Source organism: Pinus tabuliformis, chromosome 2_1 (genome assembly GCF_031772625.1).
Source record: "Pinus tabuliformis cultivar Carrire ecotype Pingquan chromosome 2_1, CPIR1, whole genome shotgun sequence".
NCBI lineage: Eukaryota > Viridiplantae > Streptophyta > Pinopsida > Pinales > Pinaceae > Pinus > Pinus tabuliformis.
The window spans coordinates 133,678,321-133,701,399 of record NC_142299.1 but is presented as its reverse complement, the minus strand read 5'-3'; the positions used below and the strand labels follow the sequence as shown (position 1 = coordinate 133,701,399).

General features: G+C 37.7%; 2 protein-coding genes across 2 annotated transcripts; both read right to left on the bottom strand.

Moving 5' to 3' along the window:
- Positions 1-702: 702 nt before the first annotated feature.
- LOC149199126 (uncharacterized) lies at positions 703-1,704 on the bottom strand. The gene has a single exon (XM_089400469.1). The coding sequence runs from the start codon at positions 1,702-1,704 to the stop codon at positions 703-705; it is 1,002 nt and encodes a 333-aa protein (XP_089256595.1).
- Positions 1,705-2,199: 495 nt separating this feature from the next.
- LOC149199125 (uncharacterized) lies at positions 2,200-2,982 on the bottom strand. Its single transcript, XM_089400467.1, has one exon. It carries the CDS (start codon positions 2,980-2,982, stop codon positions 2,200-2,202), a length of 783 nt encoding a protein of 260 aa, XP_089256593.1.
- Between the last annotated feature and the right edge of the window lie 20,097 nt (positions 2,983-23,079).

The window sequence follows — 23,079 nt, the reverse complement described above, 5'->3', positions numbered from 1 at the left end:
CTTCTCTTTCCGGTTTATACTGCTGTGGATGGCCTCTTGGATGAGAATTACGTTGTCTGCTATTTGCCTCCTTGGGACAAAACCACCTTGGTTTTCAGAGATGAGGGAGGGGAGGATAGGTTTGAGTCTGTTGGCAAGGATTTTGGTTATGATTTTATAGGACACATTACAGAGGGAGATAGGTCGGAAGCGGTTAAAAGAGAGAGGGTTGGGCTCTTTGGGGATTAGGGCCAGAAAGGAGGATTTCATGCCACTACCCATCTTTCCTTTTTGAAAGAAGTTCCTAACCACTCTAATGTAGTCCTTTTTAATGATGTCCCAATGAGCCTTGTAGAAGTCTATCGTGAACCCGTCGGGTCCCGGCGCTTTGTCTGAGGCCATGTTCCGGATTGTTAGTTCTATCTCTTCTTCAGTAATCTCTTTGTCCAGCTAAGTGTTTTGTTCATCAGAGGTTTTGCTTTCCAATGTGTCAAGGATTTCCATGCCTCCTCTGTCGTGTTGATCCTCCGTGAGAAGGTTTTGGAAGTGGGAAGAAGTTGCCTCCATGATTTCATTTTGCTCTTTTATTTCTGAACCATCCACTGTAATCTTTTCAATATTGTTTGCAGCTCTCCTTATTTTCATACTGTTGTGGAAGAAGGATGTGTTCCTATCTCCCGACTTAAGCCAAAGACACCTTGACTTTTGCCTTTGTTCCTCCTCCTATTTTCTATTTAGCTTGTACAGTTCCTTTTGGAGTTCCATCTCTTTGATTTGCTCTTCTTCCGTGTCCTGTCTTGTATCTTTCTCTTGATTCCACGGCGTTAACTTAGCTTGGAGGTCTGTCTTGAATTTTTTCTCTTCGATTGCCTTAGATTTGGCCCACTGTTTTATGGCCGATCGGAGGAGCTTTATCTTGGATTCCCAAACATAATGCGGGGACCCTCTGATCTCTGATAACCACTGGTCTTTAACCAAGGCTCGGAAGTCCTCCTGATTTTCCCAAGCTCTGTTGTACCTGAAAGGAAGCGGGCCCATATTCGTTCCTTTGTCTAGTTTTAGAGCCACTGGTTTGTGATCTGAGAAGTATCCCTGAATGATGAAACTTTTGATACATGCAAAACTAACAACTATTCTCCCTTGAACCAAAATGCGATCCAATCGCTCTTTGATGTTGTTTCTGCCTGCTCTCTTATTTGACCAGGTAAAGCGCCCGTTTTGAGGGTGGAAATCCACCAGATTATGGTTGAGAATAATTTCTTCCAGGGTATCCCTTGAGGGGTCTGCCAAAAAATTCCCTCCAATTTTTTCTTCAGCGTTTCTTATCAGGTTCAGATCCCCCCCTAGAAAAATGCTCCTGCCTTGCGTTTCCAGGAGGTCTTCTTTGATAGAATTCCAGCAGGCAGCTTTGTCATGGATTTGAGGAGGGGCGTAAACATTGTAGATAGTGTATTCTTCTGTCTTTGTTAAGTTCTGGATGTCTGAACGGATCCACCAGCTGCTGTGTCTTTGACTTAAAAGAGTCCATTTTCGCTTATCCCAGATGGTACCTATACCACCTGAGGCACCAGATGCACTTACTGCAATTCCTTCGTAGATTTTGTTGTTTTTTAGGTAGTTCTTGAAATCCTGCTCATTGATTTTGGTCTCCTGGAGAAGGAGGATGTCTGGGTGTTCTGATTTGAGAAGATCACGGACTGCGTTAGCCTTAAGGGAGGAGCCCATCCCCCTACAGTTCCAAGAGACCAGATTCATCATTTATTTGTTTTGACGTGGGAACCTCCTTTCTCTTTCCCTTTTTCTCCATTTCCTTTCGTCTTGTCCAGATAGGTGTCCATTGGTTGTTGAATCCCTGTGGTCATTTCTTTTGCTGCGGTCTCATCCCTTATCTCTTTATTTGATTTCCTTCCGACTTTCCTTGGGGGATCTACAGATGTACTGCTTTCCTTGGACTTATTCCTGGTTAAAATTCTCTCTATAGTATGGGGTGGGGAGGAAGGCGGAGGAGAGGAGGGCGGAGGGGAGGCGGGGGTAACAGGGGGGGCTCTCGGGGAAGGGGGGGGGGGGAGGAGGCTCAACCTCGGATAGGGTTTCGAACTGATTAGAGGATGAAGGGATAGTCGGGCCTTGCTGAATAGGGGGGAGGGGGGAGGCTGTAGGGTTCTTGTTATTTCCGTGTGAGGGGTTGGGTCTCTTCTTCTTAACAGTTTCCCAGACTTCCTATGCTTTTTCAGGGTTAGATTCAGAAAGATTTGCATTTGCTTTACTGCATCTATTAGCGAAATGGCCATACTCATGACATACCTTGCATTTGAATGGAAGCTGTTCGTAGTCGACTTGCTGAAGGTGCGTCCATTGGTCGACTCTGAGCTTGACGGCTTCAGGCAATCCCTTTCCCAAGTCCACTTCGACACAAATTCTTGCGCATGCATGCATGTTCTCCTTAGGCTCCGATCTATCAATGTACTTCCCTATTCCATTTCCAATTGCTTTCACTGACTCGTCTCCCCAGCAGTGAAGGGGCAGGTGCGGGAGCCGGACCCAAACAGGTACAGCATTGGGGACGTCCATCTCCGGGTCGAAGTCAGGGGTCCACTTGTTCAGATAGAGGCCTCTTGTGTCCATGAAGTATGGGCCGTTCCTGAAGATTAGGTTTCGGTCTTCCACAGTTTCGAAGAGGAAGGTGAAGAAACCTCTTCCACAAAAACGAATCGCAATCTTGCCTTGAACCATCGAGTTCCAATTTCTTTCAACCCATCGCTGAACAGTACGAGGGGAGGGCCATAAGCCCGTGAACTGACCAACTAAGCCTCTTTCTGCAAGAGCCACTGCCGCTCTCCTTGGAAGGGCAGGGGGGATAGGGATTTCAGGGACCTCATCCATTTTTTTGACGAAACGAGAAGTAACAGGCCTGATCCTTTCCGAAGAGTTCTCCTGAGTGAGGGAGGCAAAGGATTTCATTAGTTCATCCTGGTCCGGTCCCAGAGGGCCCGTGGCCGCCATGATCGGGGAGCTGAGAGGACCAGAGCGACCTAGCAGCAGCGCTGCTAGGCGCGGGGGCGGAGCGGGGCAAGGGCGAGATCAGAAGACGGGGGGAAGCGGGAGATGGGCAGGGGACACGGGGAAGGGAGAGAACTGGAGGGAGCCCACGAGGGCAGGAGGCCCAACTGCAAAGGGCGCAGAGCCTCGCAGCAGAGCTGCAAGGCACGGGGCAGCGGGGAGGTCAGGGGGCTACCATGGCAGGCGCGCGCAGAGCAGCTCTTCGCATCCTTAATCTTTTTCTCTTCCTCTCAATTATTATTATTAATAACAAATTAAAAAAACATATTTTTTTTTAATTTTTTATTTAAGTTGAAATGTGTTTTTTTTTTTTAAATTATAAAATTAACAATTTTTTTTTACTAAAATGAAGTTAGTTTTTTTTTTTTTTTTTTTTTTTTTAATTAAAAATAAAATAAAAAAAAAGAAAATTCTGTTTTTTTATTAAAATTAAAAATAAAAATTATTTTGTGTTGTTCTGTTTTTTATTTTTTTATCCAAAATATTAAATCAACACAAAATATTTTTTATTTTTATTTAAATAACAAACAACACATTTTTTTTTAATAATAAATTAAAAACAAATGTTTTTAATTTATTATTTATTTGGAATTTTTTTTTTTTTTGAGTTGTAAATAAAATAAAATAAAAAACTAATTAAAAAACAAATAAAAAATGGTGGAATTTTCGTGTTGGTGGTAATCCTGTTGCATGATTTTCATTATTGGAATATTCGACCCCGGTGGATTCGAAACCGGGTCTCCTCCTCTCTGTCCCCCCTTTACACTCTCTTCACAAGGCCTTCGCATGGATCGCCTGTCCTCCTCGCATTTGATTGTTGTTCCACTTTCCTCTTGATAAGCCAAACCAACGCGCAGATGACTCCGATAATGGAAGTTAGAACCTCGCCAAACTCATTCAACTTTTTTCAACGGTGTATCTTCATCATGTTGCGAAGCTGCGTGGATCTCCGTATTCATCCCCGTGGCCGTTACAAGACAGATGCATGTTGTTCCAGCAAAAACCATGCATTTTTATCTTGAAAATATTGGAGAATGAAAAATAATAAATGATATTACACTTGCAACTAGTGACCCTTCACATCAGTTCCAGCTTGTTTCAGGGCAGAACAAGAGTTCGATCTAAACTGGCGATAGAATCAGAATCATATACTGCATAAAAGTTGACTTATTAAAAACTAGTCTCATGCTGCATAATCCTTTGCTCCAAATACTGGAGATCCTGCCACCAGCGCATTGGCCCCAGCTTCAATAACCTTGTAGGCATTTGAGGGAGTAACACCACCATCCACCTCAATCCATAGGTTCACGCCCCTCTCTGCACACATTCTCCTTCGGTCTGAGATTTTCTTCACTTGACTTTCTATAAAGCTCTGCCCACCAATGCCGGGATTGACTGACATAATTAAGACCAAGTCTACCACGTCAAGAACATATTCTATACAGCTTAAAGGAGTTGCTGGGTTCAATACTACTCCAGCTTTCGCTCCAAGAGACTTGATCTGATTTACTGTTCGGTGCAAATGGATAGTGGAAGATTGCTCACACTGGACACTTAAAAACCTTTTTCTCCAGTTCTAAACCTGTAACAGCTTAGATCTTTAAGCCTCCACACAAATTTTCACCATTATGCCAAACAAATCCTGATCTTTAGGCTCATTTTCTTATCTAAAGAATCGTTCTTCGTTAAGAATTGAAAGCCAAAAAGAATTCTTCAATAAAATAAAAATTCAAAGAATTGTTTCAGATTTGAGCGGTAAAGCCGTTCAATTCTTTAAATCTTGAGCAGCTTTGGATCCTGACGCCCCCTGCAGGGATTGGAGAACTATAGTAGGCAACAAAGCTTGGCCCCGACGTTCAAATCCTGAAAATAATCGGCGCCTCCAAACCCTTGGTTGGTCTAGAACCTGTAAAAGACAAAAATGGAGCAGCCAGGGATCGAACTAGCCAAGACATTGCGCTCGGGGAGACACATCATTGTGTCAACAACAGATTGCATATCCTGGGTTCCACCGATCTCCTAAAATTGAGTGATGAGAGTTTCGAGGGTGAGCAATTAAATGCTTTGATTTTCATGGGATTTTTTCAACCGCTTCCATCTCACCCTACTTATTTCTCCAATTTCTCTGGGAGATAAAGCCAGTTTACACTTAGCTTCACGTGACCCTCTTTACCTGAAGTCAAGCAACGAATAATCCCAATGAAAGGCGGTGCATTACCAGCCTGAAAAAGTGCACAATCTCCGATGCTGATTTTACGGCCATCCTTAGAGAAAAACTTAATACTGGAAGAATCGCCAACTGTACCGTGACTTGGGACAGGCAACATGTGCCGCTGCCGTTGTTGCTCTTCACTCTGCCGCCCATGCATAGCCTAGCATCTTTATCATAATAGGCTCTTGAAGTCTCACAATGATGTTCTTAGCTTTCTGAGATTCGAAAGGATAATACAAATTCGAATGTGAAGGGGCATCACCGCTTTGAAAAATCATTATTTAATTGATGTAAGCCACTCTAATTTTGCTATTATTAGAAATGATCACCCACACAGGGAGAGCATCTCTCGGCTTTCAGATTTGCTTGTATAATCGTGCAGCATGAGTTGTGTGTGTTTTTCAAGTCGTGTTGAGTGGTGTTTGGTGATATTCTCGTAGGGGATCTGGGTAAGTGATGCAGAGACTTGACAGTGAGGGTAAAAATCACAAGGCCAGGCTCCATTCGATCGACCTTCAAATGGCGGAGAATTAAAGCCTCTTTATAACCGCTTCCCTGAAATATAGAAGGCAGAGACGAATCTGCAGCGATAGCCTGAAGCCATTTTATTGCTACAGATTCTGGAGAACTATTGTCTATGAGGTCAGGCGAAAGCACCGGATCAATTGGTCCGTCTCCCTCGTTCCTCTGCTTCTGAGCCATATTCAAACGCCAATGAAATGAAAATCAGCGTATCGTTGCTAAATGTATACCAGTGGCTAAGTATTTCTACCTCCTTTCACTTAAATGGGTATGATTACACTCATTTGGACATGAACATGATGTCGTGGAGAGATGTCAAAATCTCAGGAGTAGGATCGAAAACCTTAGTGATGAACGTATTGATCGGTTATTTGTCCGTCCGTGCAGGGGCCCTTTCATTATATTATAGCAGCGATGGCCCTGCCCTATTCGTTATCCAGAAATGCCGGGACGAGCGATGGAATAAGACCGGACCAAGCCGTAGTCGCATCGAAGACCTTATTGATTCTTTCTTTCACCATTTTCTTTGTTTTTTTTAATGTTGTTTTTTTATTTAATGTTTTGCATATATATATATATATTTTTTTTATTTTAAAATATCTAAAAAAAAACAACAAAAATGATTAGTTTTTTTCAATATCAAAAAAAAACAAAAGAAAATGGTTAATTTTTTTAATATCTAAAAATAAGAAAAGTGGTTAGTTTTTTTTTTAATAATAATAATATATGTTATGATACATATATTACTATTATTTTGTGAATTTTTTAATTTTTTTTAATTTTTTAAATCTAAAATTAAAAACTAATTTTTATTTTTATTTTTTTAAAATCTAAAAGTAAAAAAAAAACTAATTTTTTTATTTTTATTTTATTTTATTTTTTAAATCTAAAATTAAAAAAACTAAATTCATCTAAAAAAAAATCTAAAGATGTTTTTTTTTTTTTCACCAAATTCTTTATTGTCTTTTTGCAAATTAGCTTACCAGCAAGAGTGTGTTTATTTGAACAAAATCAATAGACTTTCTGATCTTCCTGATCGCACGAAGCACAGGAAGAGAGCATACTAATCACTTGATTTGTTTTTATTCATGCAGGGGGGGTGTTTTTGAAAAGACAAAATTTAAAACTAGCTAAACATTAAATCATCAAAAAACTCAAACATGAATTCCCTTATGAAGATCCTGCTGTCACCAGGTCTCACAAGTTATTTTGTCTAAAGAAAAATAAATACTGAATTAAATTCTAATGCCTAATCCCTTAGCACCATCCCCGGCAACGACGCCAAAATGTTGGGCAATTTATTGGACTTAAATTGCTGCATAAATTATCAACCAGGGAAACTCGTAAGCTTGTGATGGTGCCAACAATATATATGCAAGAGTAGGAAACTAACTCTATGTCTAGCAAAATTATTTACAATTCAATATAATATGCAAGGGAAGAGGCTCCTAACTAAGGAGGTCTTGGTTGTCCTTCCCTATAGTATCATAGAGAAATCATTGATTACATGAAACTAAAACAAACTTGAAATGAAGACAAGAGAATGAACTTAATTATTGTTCAGATTCAAGTAGAGAGAGACTAACTTAGTCTCTTGATTTTCCTCTCATGTATTAATCCAAACTAAACTAAGATTCATTCATAAGCAGAAGAAATGAAATAACTTGAAACATAAACATAAAAGAATGAATTTCAATTACCATATAAATCAATGGAGAGAGAGCCTAACTTAGACTCTTGGTATCTCCTCATATGATACTTGAAACATAAAAGCAAAAGAATGAATTTCAATTATCATGCAAATCAAATAGAGAGAGAGAGAGCCTAACTTAGACCCTTAGTTGTCCTCTCATATGCTGATTAGATTCTAATTTAAAACTCATTCATCAATCACAAACAAATCCTCAAACATCTAAACAAGTAAATGAAATAAGATCTAATATGAAATAAAATGTTTCTCTCATCCTTTTAGAGTGAGCTCAATTCTCTTAAGAACAAGACAAATTATTCCATATACTACATTAAGGAAAATTAAATCTAAAACTACATAATGGAAATATATGTAAAACTTATATCTAAAACTACATAATGAAAGTATATGTAAAATGAAGCTTTATTCTATTCCATCATCAGTTTGGATACATGCTCTAAGAGTCCTCCCTTTGGAATGGAGGAGGTACTCCTATTTATACAATAGGATGAGATAACAAACTCATAATGATGATCCACTAATCTCTCTTTTAGTTCCATACATTTCTCAACCATCTAGACACATAACCCTATCCTCCATGAGGTCCATGATTTTCTCCATGATCTTTTCCATGAGGCTTATCTTATCAAATTCGAATTTGATCATTCAAGGCCACATAAAGATGTCCTGGAAGCTTCCTTTGTACCTACACATGTCAACAAACTCATTCTAATTGTTAGGTATAAGTATAAGCATATTATTTTCTAAAGTTTAGCCATAAATTCACTTAAAAATGTTAAGAATTAATAAACTTTGGAAAAGCATTGTTATAACCCAATAATGAGGTAAATGGAATGATGCGGAGGTGGAATGGAGGTGACATGAAGGTAAAATGTGAAGATATTGGTGAATAATGGAGTGAAAATAGGGACCATTGTGAGGCCCAGAAATCTCTTCTACAAATCAAGCAACTATGATACCATATAGAAATTTTGAATAATAAACACATATTCAATGGAGATTATACTGATCATGTACTATTGCGGAATACATACAAAATACATAAGCTCCTCTACGCTGATCATCAATTTACAGAAGCAGAAACATTCACAGGCGCACATAGAAGCATCAATCAAACTCATTAACACAGTATGTATCTCGGGGAAAGCATCTCGCTAAAAACCCCAACTATCTGTATATTATATTGATTGAATCATGTAACATTACAAAGTACAATGCTTATCACAAGCAATCCAGTACCAGCTCCACCTGTTACTCACAATACAGCTCAGATCTGATCTCCAAATCTATTCCACTTCTTGCCTGCCTCCACTGCTCAATACCTGCTCAAGAATTCATGAGAATGGTTTACCAAACTCATATTTCACTTGTAAAGAATCACTCACACTGTGTTGGACGTGAGCATAGGTTACAATTCTTGGTATTGGCCAATTCATTCGCATACTCAATCCCTCTGATTGTGCAAATCCTCATGCACAACTATAGTCACAACTGATAGCAATCTGATCCTCTAACACCTGTCCCTGCTGAACTGAACATGCACTGACATGCAACTAAGTTAACTGATGTATTCTATAGTTGCATTATGAGTTAATAACTTTTGAATTAATTAATAACTAATTCACCCAACTCATCTCTAGTCTATTGATCAGTTAGACTAAATACAACTAGTTTAACAAAGTTAAACTGAGCACAACTCCATCAACTGCACCTCCAGTCCACTAAACTCAACTCACTTGAGTTCTAACTGAAGTCTTGCATGCAAATATTAGTCATCCCATAGGTAACCATGTATTTCCTTCTGGGATCTGCATGTACCACATCCGTAGCTCATCCTGAAGTGCTCCAAGAGAATAATATCAAGTTTATAGTCCAAATATTATTATGAGACAATAATATTTGACTTTTCTATTTTTGACAACCAGTCTAAAAATAAACTTTGATCACTCATACTGTGATCACTCATACTGTGATCACCCATATTGTGATCACCCATACTGTGATCATCCTTGTTGGGATCCAAAAATAGAACTTGCGCCATAATTTGCCTATGGGCCTACTTAGTGAAGTCGACTCCTTTCCACTAAGCTCCATAATCTTGTTGCATTCTCAACAAGCATTTCTTGTTGCACACTTTTCAACAGTTTGAATCTTAGCTGCGAATCCTTGGTCGGAACGGATTGTGCCTTTTCCCCTGCATATACCTTGTGCATTTCCTTGAAAGGATACACACCCGGATTGATAAATTAATGTCGGAATAGGGTGAATAAATTGTTCATACTTTGACACCAACAATTATCACCTCTAGCTGGTATTTTCTGTTTATTTTTGTGTTTCTGATTCTCAAACCTATGATTCTGAGTTACACCATTGAGGTTGAACTATTTATTGCTATTAATGATTTTTTTATCCCTCTGGCTCTCTCCTTCACCCAAAATTGTCTATCTTTGCTTCCCTTAAATAAGTTTTTTTTTTTTTTTTGTATCTACCCCTCTGGTTAGTTTAGTCTTTGTTCATTCCCCTTTTTCCCACCCTTCTCCGCGCTGCATCTAGTATATCCACTGTCCTGCACCCCTCTCTAGAAGTCCCTAATGTAGGGTTTTGGTCCTTTTTGGACATAACGCTAAGGCATAGAATGCACCCCAGGTGCAGGCATGGGGGCCATTGTTCCTCAAGAAGACATAGAGCCTTGTCCCAAGCTCATTCAGCTGTTGAAAATTATCTTTTTATCACCTTTCTTGAAGTGCAAGAAGAAATCCAACATCTTAAAGCCTTGACAACAACTGAACAACAAGCCCATTAAGATTCTAAAATTCAAGTTGAAGTCTTTAGCTAGGTCTTCGACCTTGACCATACTAGGGGGCATATGATTGAATATCTTCATTCCATTACCCTTAATTGGAAAATGAAGACTCCGTTGAGATGAATCATCAAAATGAAACAAAAGGACCACAATGAAATTATAGCATGCCTTAATGACATCCAACGGATTCAAAGACACTAGCACCCCTGCCTCGTCAACTTGGATGCTTGGTTGGTCCACATTGAAAGGCATCTTCAGTGTGGACGTCACTCTCCAACATGTCTAAGAAAGCAAGATTCGGTCCCAAAAACATCCTCTAATGATCGATGCATGCTTAGGTTTTTTGTTTTATGTTTATGATGAAAGAACTTTATTTTATATTCTTATATGATTTACAACTATGGTATGTCAATATTACCTAAGAGACAGTATGTAATGGTTTTGACAATAGTGCTAGATACCCGTCTTGGTGTAGGGATGCTCACTGCAATAGAATTATTTTTTCTCATTTTAAAATATAAAAAAATAGATACAACACCTTCACCATAATTGGTCTAATTTCCCTTATGAGAAGCTACACCATTAAAGAAACTACTTATTATGTTGTATATATCTAATTTATAATCTAATAAAAAAACATTTTTTTAATTAATAACGTAATACAAATATTATAACACAATATTTTTTTAAAAAAATTAAAAATTAATCTATTAATAATAACATTTTACTAATTAATAAATACAATAAAACTATTATAGTATAATTATTTGGACACCCCTTTCAACAACATTTCTTTGCCTACGAGCCTTAAGTCAGAAGATGAGTATAGGTGTCGATAACAGAGACAACAAGTTGTTAGGGTCCTATAATAATAGGATTCATAATTTTGAATTGGCTATGGTTAGTCTTGTAATATTGTACATACTTTTTCTTTCTACAAAATGTTTTCCCATATTAAAAATAAAAAATGTAAAGAGGGTAAGTCCTAAAAGAATAATCAAAGGACTAAAAGAAAGAAAAAGATCAAAAAAGTAAAAAATATGAACCCCAAAAAGAGATAAGAATAGATCATGAAAGTGTGCAAATTCAAATGCCACTACTTTTTACTTTACTTAGCAAAATAAGATTGTGTGCAGCTTGTCAAAAAATGCCACAATCCATGATGGTCAAATAGTTTAAACTTGATTCATTCATGCTTTAAATTTCATGTTAATAGATAGAGAATAAAGATCTAGCCAAACTATTTAATCTTGGCAAATTAGTAGTTAGGTAGAGAATAATAATGAGCTCATCAGTTTAATCTGAGCCATTCGAAGTTATAAGGTTATAATTAGATAGTTTACTTGTCAAAGAAAAAGAAATAAAGGGTTAGCAAGCTCAAATGCACCCAATGAATGAAGTGAAAATGCTAGGGTAAATAAAGGGTAGGTAGAAGAAATTTTGGAAGTGCAAAAGGTTGCTAAGTCAAAAGCACCTTCATCATGCTTAAATATATGTTTCATGCGCAGGAGGAATTTTCAAAGAGAAAGGACTCACTGAAGCTTATTCACTAATTACCCCTCATCTCACTAGACCCCCACATACTTAATTTATTAATTTCCCCTCATTATCCCTTCGTTGCTTTTCATCCCCTAATTTTATCCCCTTCTTGGTTCCAAAGCACCCCTTCCTTCTTCATTTCCCATGTAAAAACCCTTTCCCTTCATTTTGACCTTTTTCCCCTTTGTTTCACACTTTTCCCTAGACATTACCCTTTAAAATCATTCCCCCTTCCAAAAACCCCTTCCCCAAGTGTGAAAACCATTCCCATCACAAATAATACATTCCCCCCTTATTAATTTCCCTTTTTCTCCTTAAGAACCCACTAAACCCCTTTATTCTAAGTTATTTCCTAAACTATACCCCCGCTTTATGTATTTAAAATCCCCCATGTTATAATACCCCGAAACCCTTTTAACTCACCAAACCTTGGTGTATAGTTAAAACCTCCGCCTATAACCCCTGGTCCCCACCTTTTATTAACCAATTGCTTATATCAAAATCCCATGATTACTATTCAATTAATTGCATTTTATTATAATTAAACCCCGGGCCCCGCCAACCACATCCCAACTCCTTACGTGCAACTTCGCCACGCGATAGCCCTCTGATCTCCCACCTCCAGATCCAACGGTGCATATCCATATCGCGTAGTTTCATCATCTGACAGTTAAAGGTCCAAAAGCACGTGAGATTCATAGTTTTGGCCGAGCACTGTTTCGCTACATGGCGGCACCAGGTTATATCATGTGCTCACGAAAAATACACCCTCCACCCAAAAGCGGTGCAATATGGCATAAAACTACCTCCCCGCATAAAACAAAACTACCCATTATTCATTTACCAAATCTCGTGCCAAATTGTAACTGTTGTTGGTTAAAAGGCCAAAAAGGCCCCCTTTTACTCTTTTCACTCATTTTCGCTGCAAAATCCTCTGTTAACCAATTCTGAAACCTTGAACTTCTGGTGCAACCATTTTAACCACCTTTTGCAACTAGAATACAATGCAGACACCAAACTAAAGAAACAGACAATTGAAGCCTCAAAAACCTCTGCTGCTACCACAGAACCCTGTCTGTGCACCAAATCGTCAATTTGCAAGTATTCTTTAAAGAACCAAAATGACCCTATAATTTAAGCTATGCACAGTAATTATTAAAAGGTTAATTAATTAAATTAATTAAAAAACCTTGCTAAACTGAAGAAAAACTTACTGTGCATCCAAATTCCCTTTTCTAAAGACTATAATTACCCTCCTCACTATTCCAGAGCTTCTGACCTACTAAATCCATAGAAAAAGTAATTCAGTTGAATAAACCAAATTATGGCTTCCCAATTCACACTTGATATAAGACCCCTGCAAAGCCCTCACCTGGATATTGACCACCTCTGATTGGCCGACAAAGAATTTCAAATTAAAGACACTATTTCCCCTAGCCACCTACTGAAACTCCACTGTTGGAGTAAAGATAAGTTCTTGAACCAAAATGATGGCATTCACCTATGGGAATCAAATTTGCCCAAATACTTGTTCCCACAGGTACACCTATTCCCAGAAATCCTACACTTCTTCGAAACTTGCTATGTCCCAAGTCAAAGAGCCATAGTCTCCCCTAACCAATAGGTTTTATTCACCATTACTGCAGAGTCAATAAATCAAATGTTACAGATCCAACCAAGCCCAAATGAGACCCCACTTTCCATTGAAGCCTTACTTGAACTCTACACAAAGCTAGACCTTCCTAAGAAAGCTCAAATCTTTTAGACTTTCATCATAGAAGAGTCTCATACTCCTACAGATAGTCCTCCATATGCTGCCACCATTTTCTCTGAGAGAGCTAGACAAATTATAACCATGCTCTCTTGTATTCTAGGATACACCACTGATGAGCATGTGGATGAGGTTATACTTGCTTTCCTTTCTATTTTTTGCCCAGGAAAGCCTCCAGCTATAGTTTACAACTTTGCTCAGTTCTTGGCAAACAGAATCCATGAACAATTTATCAGATTGCCAAATGAGAGAGTATTCAAATACTCATCAGTATTGTTTCACATGTTCCTATATTTTTAGTCAAACAAGTTTCTAGTTAGCATCCAAAAGTTAGACACTAAGGGCCATCCAAGATCTATCATCTTTTTGACACAATTGATCCAAATATATTCCACTGTTTTTAGTTATAAAGAGTTCATTGATTCATTTGTTCATCCAGTTGTAAACATGCTAACTAGTAGCTATCAACCCAGGATCAATGATGATATTAAGAGAGTTTTACAGTTGTCTAAAAATAGTAGAGTGGGAGACTAGTATCTATACCTGGACCACATAGAAATCAGGATATATGGATGCCAGCTCACTCCCTACAAGCTGCCTAAATACCTCCCCATGAGGATATTTGCATTAGAGTATTTTAGGCAGATCATTAACTGAAATGAGGTAAATTTTCTGCCAGCTAGGAATAAAACTTAGTTTAAGATAAAAAACCAATTGAGCCCTTTTATTTGTAATAATAGGGAAGCTAGACAAGAAGAAGAGGAAATCTTACAGCAAATGAACTTCAAAAGCAGTTTTATGTAGCAGTATGACCCTAATGGAGTCATAAAAAAACTAAGGCTCAAATTCAAGTTAAGTCATTTCATACATGAGGCCAGGCTAGATATTGAAAGATATGCCAACCAGTCAGAGTGGTTGGAGAATACTTTCATAGATGTGGAAAATAACTTAATAGATATGGAAAAGAAGACTGATACTAGTTCCTTTCTGCAGGTTCCGTCGCAACAAGAACGGATGGGTATTAGTCCCATTCTATCGACTCCGACCATGGAGATAGAAATGTAAGAAAAAATAGGGAAGAAGGTTCAAGCTTTGGAATGGATACTACAGATGACAAATTTGAAATCAGTTACAGGAGGAAACCCAAGCTTAATCCTGTAAATGAGCAAGAAGACACCATTGAGACAGTTGAAATCACTTATACTGACACAATGGTTGGAAAGAGTAAAGGTCCAGCAGTTTCAAAGGAAACTCATCAACCTTTTACCTCAAACACTCAAATTATTGAAAAATAGCTTAACATTGAAGTCTCTTCATCAGTAAACCAGTGGATAAAGAGAAAGATATAAAAGAGAAGTACAAAGAAATCAAGTTGAGGAATGAGGCATTAAAGGCTTAAACATATGCCTAGTACTTCAAATAGACACCTTCCAATCAGAATAGATCAATGTCAGCATTTGACATTAAAATTGGTAAAATGCAAATGACCTTTATGCAGCCTATAGTCCAGCAAACCAGATCGTCAGCAGACTATAGGAAGACAGAGTTTGAAGTTTTGGCTAGGGATGTTCACCCTATTGACCAAATTGAATTCCATAAACAGGTAGGCGAAATGATTTTCTCCACAATGACTAACAAAGTAATGGCTATGAAAAAATTTCAAAGCTCTTTGGACAACATCACAACACAGTTTAAGCTAGAAAAGGCATCCTCACAGGCCAAGGATAACAGAATCAAGTCACTGGAAGACTTGGTGATTGAGATTGGATACAATCCAAGTGACATCAAAGAAGCATAAAAACATATAAAGAAGAAAAATGAGGATATTTCTACTTTAAAGAAGCAACTGAAGCTGCCTCCTTCTAAACATCCACAAACCAAGGAGGTCCTAGAGAGCCAAACCCACCAGGAAGAAATGATGGATCTCATTCTTCAATTAAATTCTCAATTGAAAGAAATGGAGAAGGAATTGGATGAGTTAATATAGCTGAAACAAGCCAGCCTTGAGACAACTACTTCCACTGCTATCCCTACAGTTACTACAATAGTTCCTTCAACTTTTGCAACTTCATTGGCCCCAATAGCTCCACTAGCTACAACACTTCCAGCTGCAACAGTAACTACATCAGTAACAAGATCAACAACAGCAGCAGCTCATCCAAGTGATGAGGCAAGTAAAATGTTCAAAGCCATGGAGGACATGTCCATTCAGACTACTGAAATAAATAGACTTAAAGAATAGATAAGAATTCTAGAGGATGAAAAGAAATTGGCTCAGATTATGCATAAAATGAAGTACAGAAGTCAAACAGGTTGATTGAGAGGATAAAGAACTTGGAAAAAGAATTAACATTGAAGGAGCCACTTGCCCAAGCAAAAGAACAGCTATGGGCTAATATCATTGACTCTGTCAATTATATTTGGCCATCTATACAAGTTATCTTTGAACAAAATGATTTAGTCAAAGAGGCCACTGAAGCAATTCAAAGAGTTAAGGCCAAACTTGGAAATATGCCAAAAGAAACCTCAAGAATAATCCAATTCCTTAACTCAAAGAATAAACATGAATTACAGGAACTTGACATAGCTGACAAGACTGGCACTATACTAGAGGTGAAGAAAGTACTCACCAAGAGGAACTTAATGATGCAACTTCAGGACAAATGCCAAACCATGGAGTTGGCTATAGGCAGGTTCATGGTTAAATTTGATGCTTTGAGGTAGAAAGGTCTACCAAATCCATTGGTAATCAATGACAGGTTAATGCCACATGAAGACTATAACAGGAAAATTAGAGAAGTGGCAAGGGAACAAGCCAATAGTTCCTTTATGAAAGGGATGCCTGTAGGAAAGGCTATATGCTAGACTTTTGAGAAACTCTTTTACCTCCAACATGAGGTAAAACATCTTTTTTGTAAACGGGCCTACCTTTTCAAAATACAAAGAATTTGAAGAAGTCTACAGAAGAATGGTAAATATTAAATTACCAGATACAGAGACTTGGGAAAAATTAAATGATTTACTGTGAAAATCCAAGTGAACACAGAGCACCGAAAGAAAAGCAGCAGGTCAGCTTACTCAAAGAGTATCAAATGGAAGAGTATCAGTCAAAGGGAAAAGTAAAAATATAACCAACGTAAAGAAACAACAAAGGAGAAAAAACAACAAAATGTCTGACAACAGAGCCAAATAAATAGGAACAACTTGCAGCAGTTACATATCTGTCTCTATCTTCTTGCATGAATATTTTTCTGTTTCCTTGAATAATTCCCAAAACAATTTGGGATATTTTGTAATAAGTTTTCTTATCAATACTTCATAATTCGAAGTATAGAAGGTGGATTGCTTGACGTTTCTATAGTTGTATTAATCTGAAACCTAAGGGTTCATTGTACCATTTTTTCAAGTCAGCGGATTGGACTAAGTAATAAAGACATTGCATTACAGGATTCATGTGTTGGGACACTTCAGTGAAGCATTTTTTGTTTGTCAATTTTTTATCTTCTTAAATGTTTCACATAATTGCAAGTTATCCAAATTGAATGAAATAACTGGAATATTATTACAGAATTTGTTTAAGTACACTCTGTCTTGAATAGTTAATCATTTTAATGTTTTTTTTTTTTTTTTTTTTTTTCTGATATCAAGAGTATGGAATCCTTCGTTGCTCCCTAATTTCGATTGACCTCTACCATTTCCTTCATTATCCGATTTGAGGAACCCTTAACTTCTCCTTGATCCTGATTGAAAACCACTTCACCCTCCAGCCTAAAAGATCTGAATTTACTCAACTACCTTGCCCTGTAAACACTATCTTTAGAACTTGATTCAATCCTGTTTTCTTGACACTTGACCCCATAGCCCAATGGTAAAGGACATCCCTCTATCCATCTAAGTCAGTAATTCCACCACCAAATTAAAATCAAAACCCAATCAGAGCATAAATAACTAGCCTAAAATCAATTAACTCATCAAAGTTAAATCATAAAGAGAGAGGCCTCTCTGAGCATTAGGAAGGCTAGAGCTTGATCTCAAAAGTAGGTTTGTGGTTACCTCTAATATTTATTTTGACACAAGATAACAACTCTAGGAAATTTTAGAGTGATAACATAGTAGAATGTTGAAGCATTACTTGTCCACAGATTAACGTTAGTTCATTTGTTTACTTTCTCATTGTATATACCATTGCAAAGTTTAGATTGGATTGGATGGTAATATTTTGAGGTTGAAGAGCTAAGAGAAGGCCCTAAGCTTTGAAAGGTGTACCATCATATGTATGAATAAATAAGATCATAGAGCAACAGTTACAAGGCAACCACAGTCAAACTTTCAAAACGCTACTGATCTTAAAGTTCTTGACATTTCACTAGGAAATGCCATCCCCATGTGGAGCCACTGTTAGGGTCCTATAATAATAGGGTTCATAATTTTGAATTGGCTATGGTTAGTCTTGTAATATTATAAATACTTATGCTTTCTGTAAAATGTTTTCCCATATTGAAAATAAGAAATGTAAAGAGGGTAAGTCCTAAAAGAATAATCAAAGGACTAAAAGAAAGAAAAAGATCAAAAAAATAAAAAATATGAACCCCAAAAAGAGATAAGAATAGATCATGAAAGTGTGAAAATTCAAATGGCACTACTTTTTACTTTACTTAGCAAAATAAGACTGTGTGCAACTTGTCAAAAAATGCCACAATCCATGATGGTCAAATGGTTTAAACTTGATTCATTCATGCTTTAAATTTCATGTTAATAGATAGTGAATAAAGATCTAGCCAAACTATTTAATCTTGGAAGATTAGTAGTTAGGTAGAGAATAATAATGAGATCATCAGTTTAATCTAAGCCATTGGAAGTTATAAGGTTAGAATTAGATAGTTTACTTGTCAAAGAAAAAGAAATAAAGGGTCAGAAAGCTCAAATGCACCCAATGAATGAAGAGAAAATGCTAGAGTAAATAAAGGGTAGGTAGAAGAAATTTTGGAAGTGCACAAGGTTGCTAAGTCAAAAGTACCTTCATCATGCTTAAATCTATGTTTCATGTGCAGGAGGGATTGTCAAAGAGAAAGGACATTCACTGAATCTTATTCACTAATTCCCCCTCATCTCACTAGACCCCCACATACTTAAATTATTAATTTCCCCTCATTATCCCTTCATTGCTTTTCATCCCCTAATGTTATCCCCTTCTTGGTTCCAGAGAACCCCTTCCTTCTTCATTTCCCCTTGTAAAAACCCTTTCCCTTCATTTTGACCTTTTTTCCCTTTGTTTCACACTTTTCCCTAGACATTACCCTTTAAAATCATTCCCCCTTCCCAAAACCCCTTTCCCAAGTGTGAAAACCATTCCCATCACAAATAATACATTCCCCCCTTATTAATTTCCCTTTTTCCCCTTAACAACCCACTAAACCCCTTTATCCTAAGTTATTTCCTAAACTATACCCCCGCTTTATGTATTTAAAGTCCCCCACGTTATAATTCCCCGACACCCTTTTAACTCACCAAACCTTGGTGTATAGTTAAAACCTCCGCCATATAACCCATGGTCCCCACCTTTTATTAACTCATTGCTTATATTAAAATCTCGCGATTACTGTTCAATTAATTACATTTCATTATATTTAAACCCCGGGCCCCACCAACCAAATCCCAACTCCTTACGTGCAACTTCATCGCATGATAGCCCTCTGATTTCCCACCTCCAGATCCAATGACGCATATCTATATCCCGTAGTATCATCATCTGACAGTTAAAGGTCCAAAAGCATGTGAGATTCGTGGTTTTGGCTGAGCATTGTTTTGCTACGTGGCGGCACCAGGTTATCGTGTGCTCGCAAAAAATATCGCCCTCCACCCAAAAGTGGTGTGATATGGCATAAAACTGCCTCCCCACATAAAAGAAAACTACCCACTGTTCATTTACCAAATCTCGCGCCAAAATGTAACCGTTGTTGGTTAAAAGGCCGAAAAAACCCCCTTTTACTCTTTTCACTCATTTTCACTACAAAAACCTCTATTAACCAATTCTGAAACCTTGAACCTCTGTGCAACCATTTTAACCACCTTTTGCAACCAGAAGATGTTGTAGACACCAAATTGAAGTAGAAAATAGACAATTGAAGCCTCAGAAACCTCTGTTGCTACCACAGAACCCTGTCTGCGCACCAAATCATCAATTTCCAGGTATTCTTGAAAGAACTAGAACGACCCTATAATTTAAGCTATGCACGGTAATTATTAAAAGGTTAATTAATTAAATTAATTTAAAAACCTTGCTATATCAAAGAAAACCTTATTGTGCATCCAAAAGCCCTTTTCTACAGACTGTAATTACCCTCCCCACTATTCCAGAGCTTCTGACCTTACTCTTAAAGCCACAGAAAAAGTAATTCAGTTGAATAAACCAAATTATGGCTTCCCAATGCACTCTGGATGTAAGACCCCTGCAAACCCCTCACCTGGATATTGACCACCTCCCATTGGCCGACAAAGAATTTCAAATTAAAGACATTGTTTCCCCTAGCCACCTACTGAAACTCCACTGCTGGAGTAAAGATAAGTTCCTGAACCAAAATGATGACATTCACCTATGGGAATCAAATTTGCCCAAATACTTGTTCCCACAGGTACACCTATTCCCAAAAATCATCCACTTCTTCCAAGCTTGCTATGTCCCAAGTCAAAGAGCCATAGTCTCCCCTGACGAACAGGTTTTATTCCCCATTAATGTAGAGTCAATAAATCAAATGTTGCAAATCCAACAAGCCCAAATGAGACCCTACTTTCCATTGAAGCCTTACTTGAACTCTACATAAAGCTGGACCTTCCCAAGAAAGCTCAGATCTTTCAGACTTTCATCATAGAAGAGTCTCATACTCCTACAAATGGTCCTCCATATGTTGCCACCGTTTTCTCTGAGAGAGCCGAACAAATTATAACCATGCTATCTTGTATTCTAGGATACACCACTGATGAGCATGTGGATGAGGTCATACTTGTTTTCCCTTCTATTTTTTGCCCAGGCAAGCCTCTGGCTACAACTTACAACTTTGCTTAGTTCTTGGTAGACAAAATCCATGAAAAATTTATCATATTGCCAAATTAGAGAGTATTCAACTACTCATCAGTATTGTTTCACATGTTCCTATATTTTCAGTCAGACAAGTTTCTAGTTAGCATCCAAAAGTTAGACACTAAGGGCCATCCAAGATCTGTCATCTTTTGGACACCATTGATCCAAATATATTCCACTATTTTTAGTTATAAAGTGTTCATTGATTCATTTGTTCATCCAGTTGTAAACATTCTAACCTGTAGCTATCAACCCAGGGTCAATGATGAGATTAAGAGAGTTTTACAGTTGTCTAAAAATAGTAGAGTGGGATACTAGTATCCATACTAGGACCACATAGAAATCAGGATATATGGATGCCAGCTTACTCCCTACAAGCTGCCTAAACACCTCCCCATGAGGATATTTTCATTAAAGTATTTCAGACAGATCATAAACTCAGATGAGGTCAATTTTCTGTCAGGTAGGAAGAGAACTCAGTTTAAGATCAAAAACCAATTGGACCCTTTTATTTGTAATAATAGGGAAGCTAGACAAGAAGCAGAGAAAATCTTACAACAAATGAACTTCAAAAGAAGTTTTATGTGGCAGTATGACCCTAATGGAGTCATAAACAAACTAAGGCTCAAATTCAAGTTAATTCCTTTCATACATGAGCCCAGGCTAGATATTGAAAGATATGCCAACCAGTCAGAGTGGTTGGAGAATACTTTAATAGATGTGGAAAATACCTTAATAGATGTGGAAAAGTAGATTGATACTAGTTCCTTTCTGCAGGTTCCAGCCCTACAGGAACAGATGGGTATTAGTCCCATTCTACAGACTCCAACCATGCAAGACACAAATGTAAAAAGTAATAGGGAAGAAGGTTCCAGCTCTAGAATGGATACTACAGATGACAAGTTTGAAATTAGTTACAGGAAGAAGCCCAAGCTTAATCATGTAACTAAGCAAGAAGACACCATTGAGACTGAGTTGAAATCATTGATACTAACACAATGGTTGGAAAGAGTAAAGGTCCAGTAGTTTAAGAGGAAACTCGTCAACCTTCTACCTAAAACACTCAAATTATTGAAAAATAGCTTAGCATTGAAGTCCCTTCATCCAGTAAACCAGTGGATAAAGAGAAATATATAAAAGAGAAGTACAAAGAAATCAAGTTGAGGAATGAGGGAGTAAAGGCTGAAACATATGTCCAATACTTCAAACAGACACCTGCCAATCAGAATAGATTAATGTCAACCTTTGACATTAAAACTGGTAAAATGAAAATGACCTTTATGTAGCCTACAGTCCAGCACCCAGATTGTCAGCAAACTACAGGAAGACAGAGTTTGAAGTTTTGGACAAGGATGTTCACCCTATTGACCAATTTGAATTCCATAGATAGGTAGGTGAAATGATTTACTCCACCATGACTAACAAAGAAATGACTGTGTAGAAACTTCAAAACAATTGATAATAACTAACTTACCACAGTATTAAATGCGTTCAGATGCTTTGTCACCGAGTCTCCATCCTTCATCCTCAAGTTATACAACTTTTTCCGCAGGAACAATTTATTCACTAGAGACTTAGATTGGTACAAAGTCCCTAACTTGTCCCACAAAGCCTTAATCGTAACTTCCCCTGATACATTCAACAATATTGAATCTAAGAAACACAATCGTATTGTGCTCTTTGCCTTTCGATCCAACTTATTCCATTCTTCATTAGACACTCCTGTTGTTCTAGTACACGGATCTACAACGATCCACTAATCTTTATCCACCAATAGATCCTTCATCTTGAGTTTCCACAACTCAAAACTCTGACCATTAAATTTCTTAATCTCTATCTTTCCACTTCTCGCCATCTTCTTTCACCACTAGAATCGATCTCGCAGATCTCCCACTAAACAGGGTCTACCACAGGCCCGAGCGAAACCCCTCAACAACAAAGGCATCCCCTTGAAGCCAAAATAGATTTGATACCAAATGTAGGTTTTAAACCCGTACAGAAATTACCTGAATACGAATTCTAAAACACAGAAAATAAACAATGCGAGAGCATAACACATAAAACACATATACAGAGAGATTTTCCGTTGGATCCCAAAATCGGGACTACCAGCTTGATTTTTCATTATGTTCCTGATCAAGGCGAATGTTGGTGGCCACCCACCTATCCCATTTGGATCCCCACAATTGTCTCTTTCAATTTTTCAGCTTCCGTAATTGTAGCACAATTTACTATTTTTAGCAGTTTTTCGGGTCCTAAACTTCCGGCGCCATTTTGAGGCCTTAAATGACATTTTTGGGAAATCTATCGCTAATAACTTTTTGTCTAAAATCGTCTTTTCCATCATAGTCCTCAGAGAGATCTTTCCAGTGGGCTATCATGCATGTCAAACGGAGATAATATG

Excerpts from the sequence above, each read along its gene's own strand:
- LOC149199126 (XM_089400469.1), bottom strand. The coding sequence starts at position 1,704 with ATGGGCTCCTCCCTTAAGGCTAACGCAGTCCGTGATCTTCTCAAATCA.
- LOC149199125 (XM_089400467.1), bottom strand. The coding sequence starts at position 2,982 with ATGGCGGCCACGGGCCCTCTGGGACCGGACCAGGATGAACTAATGAAA.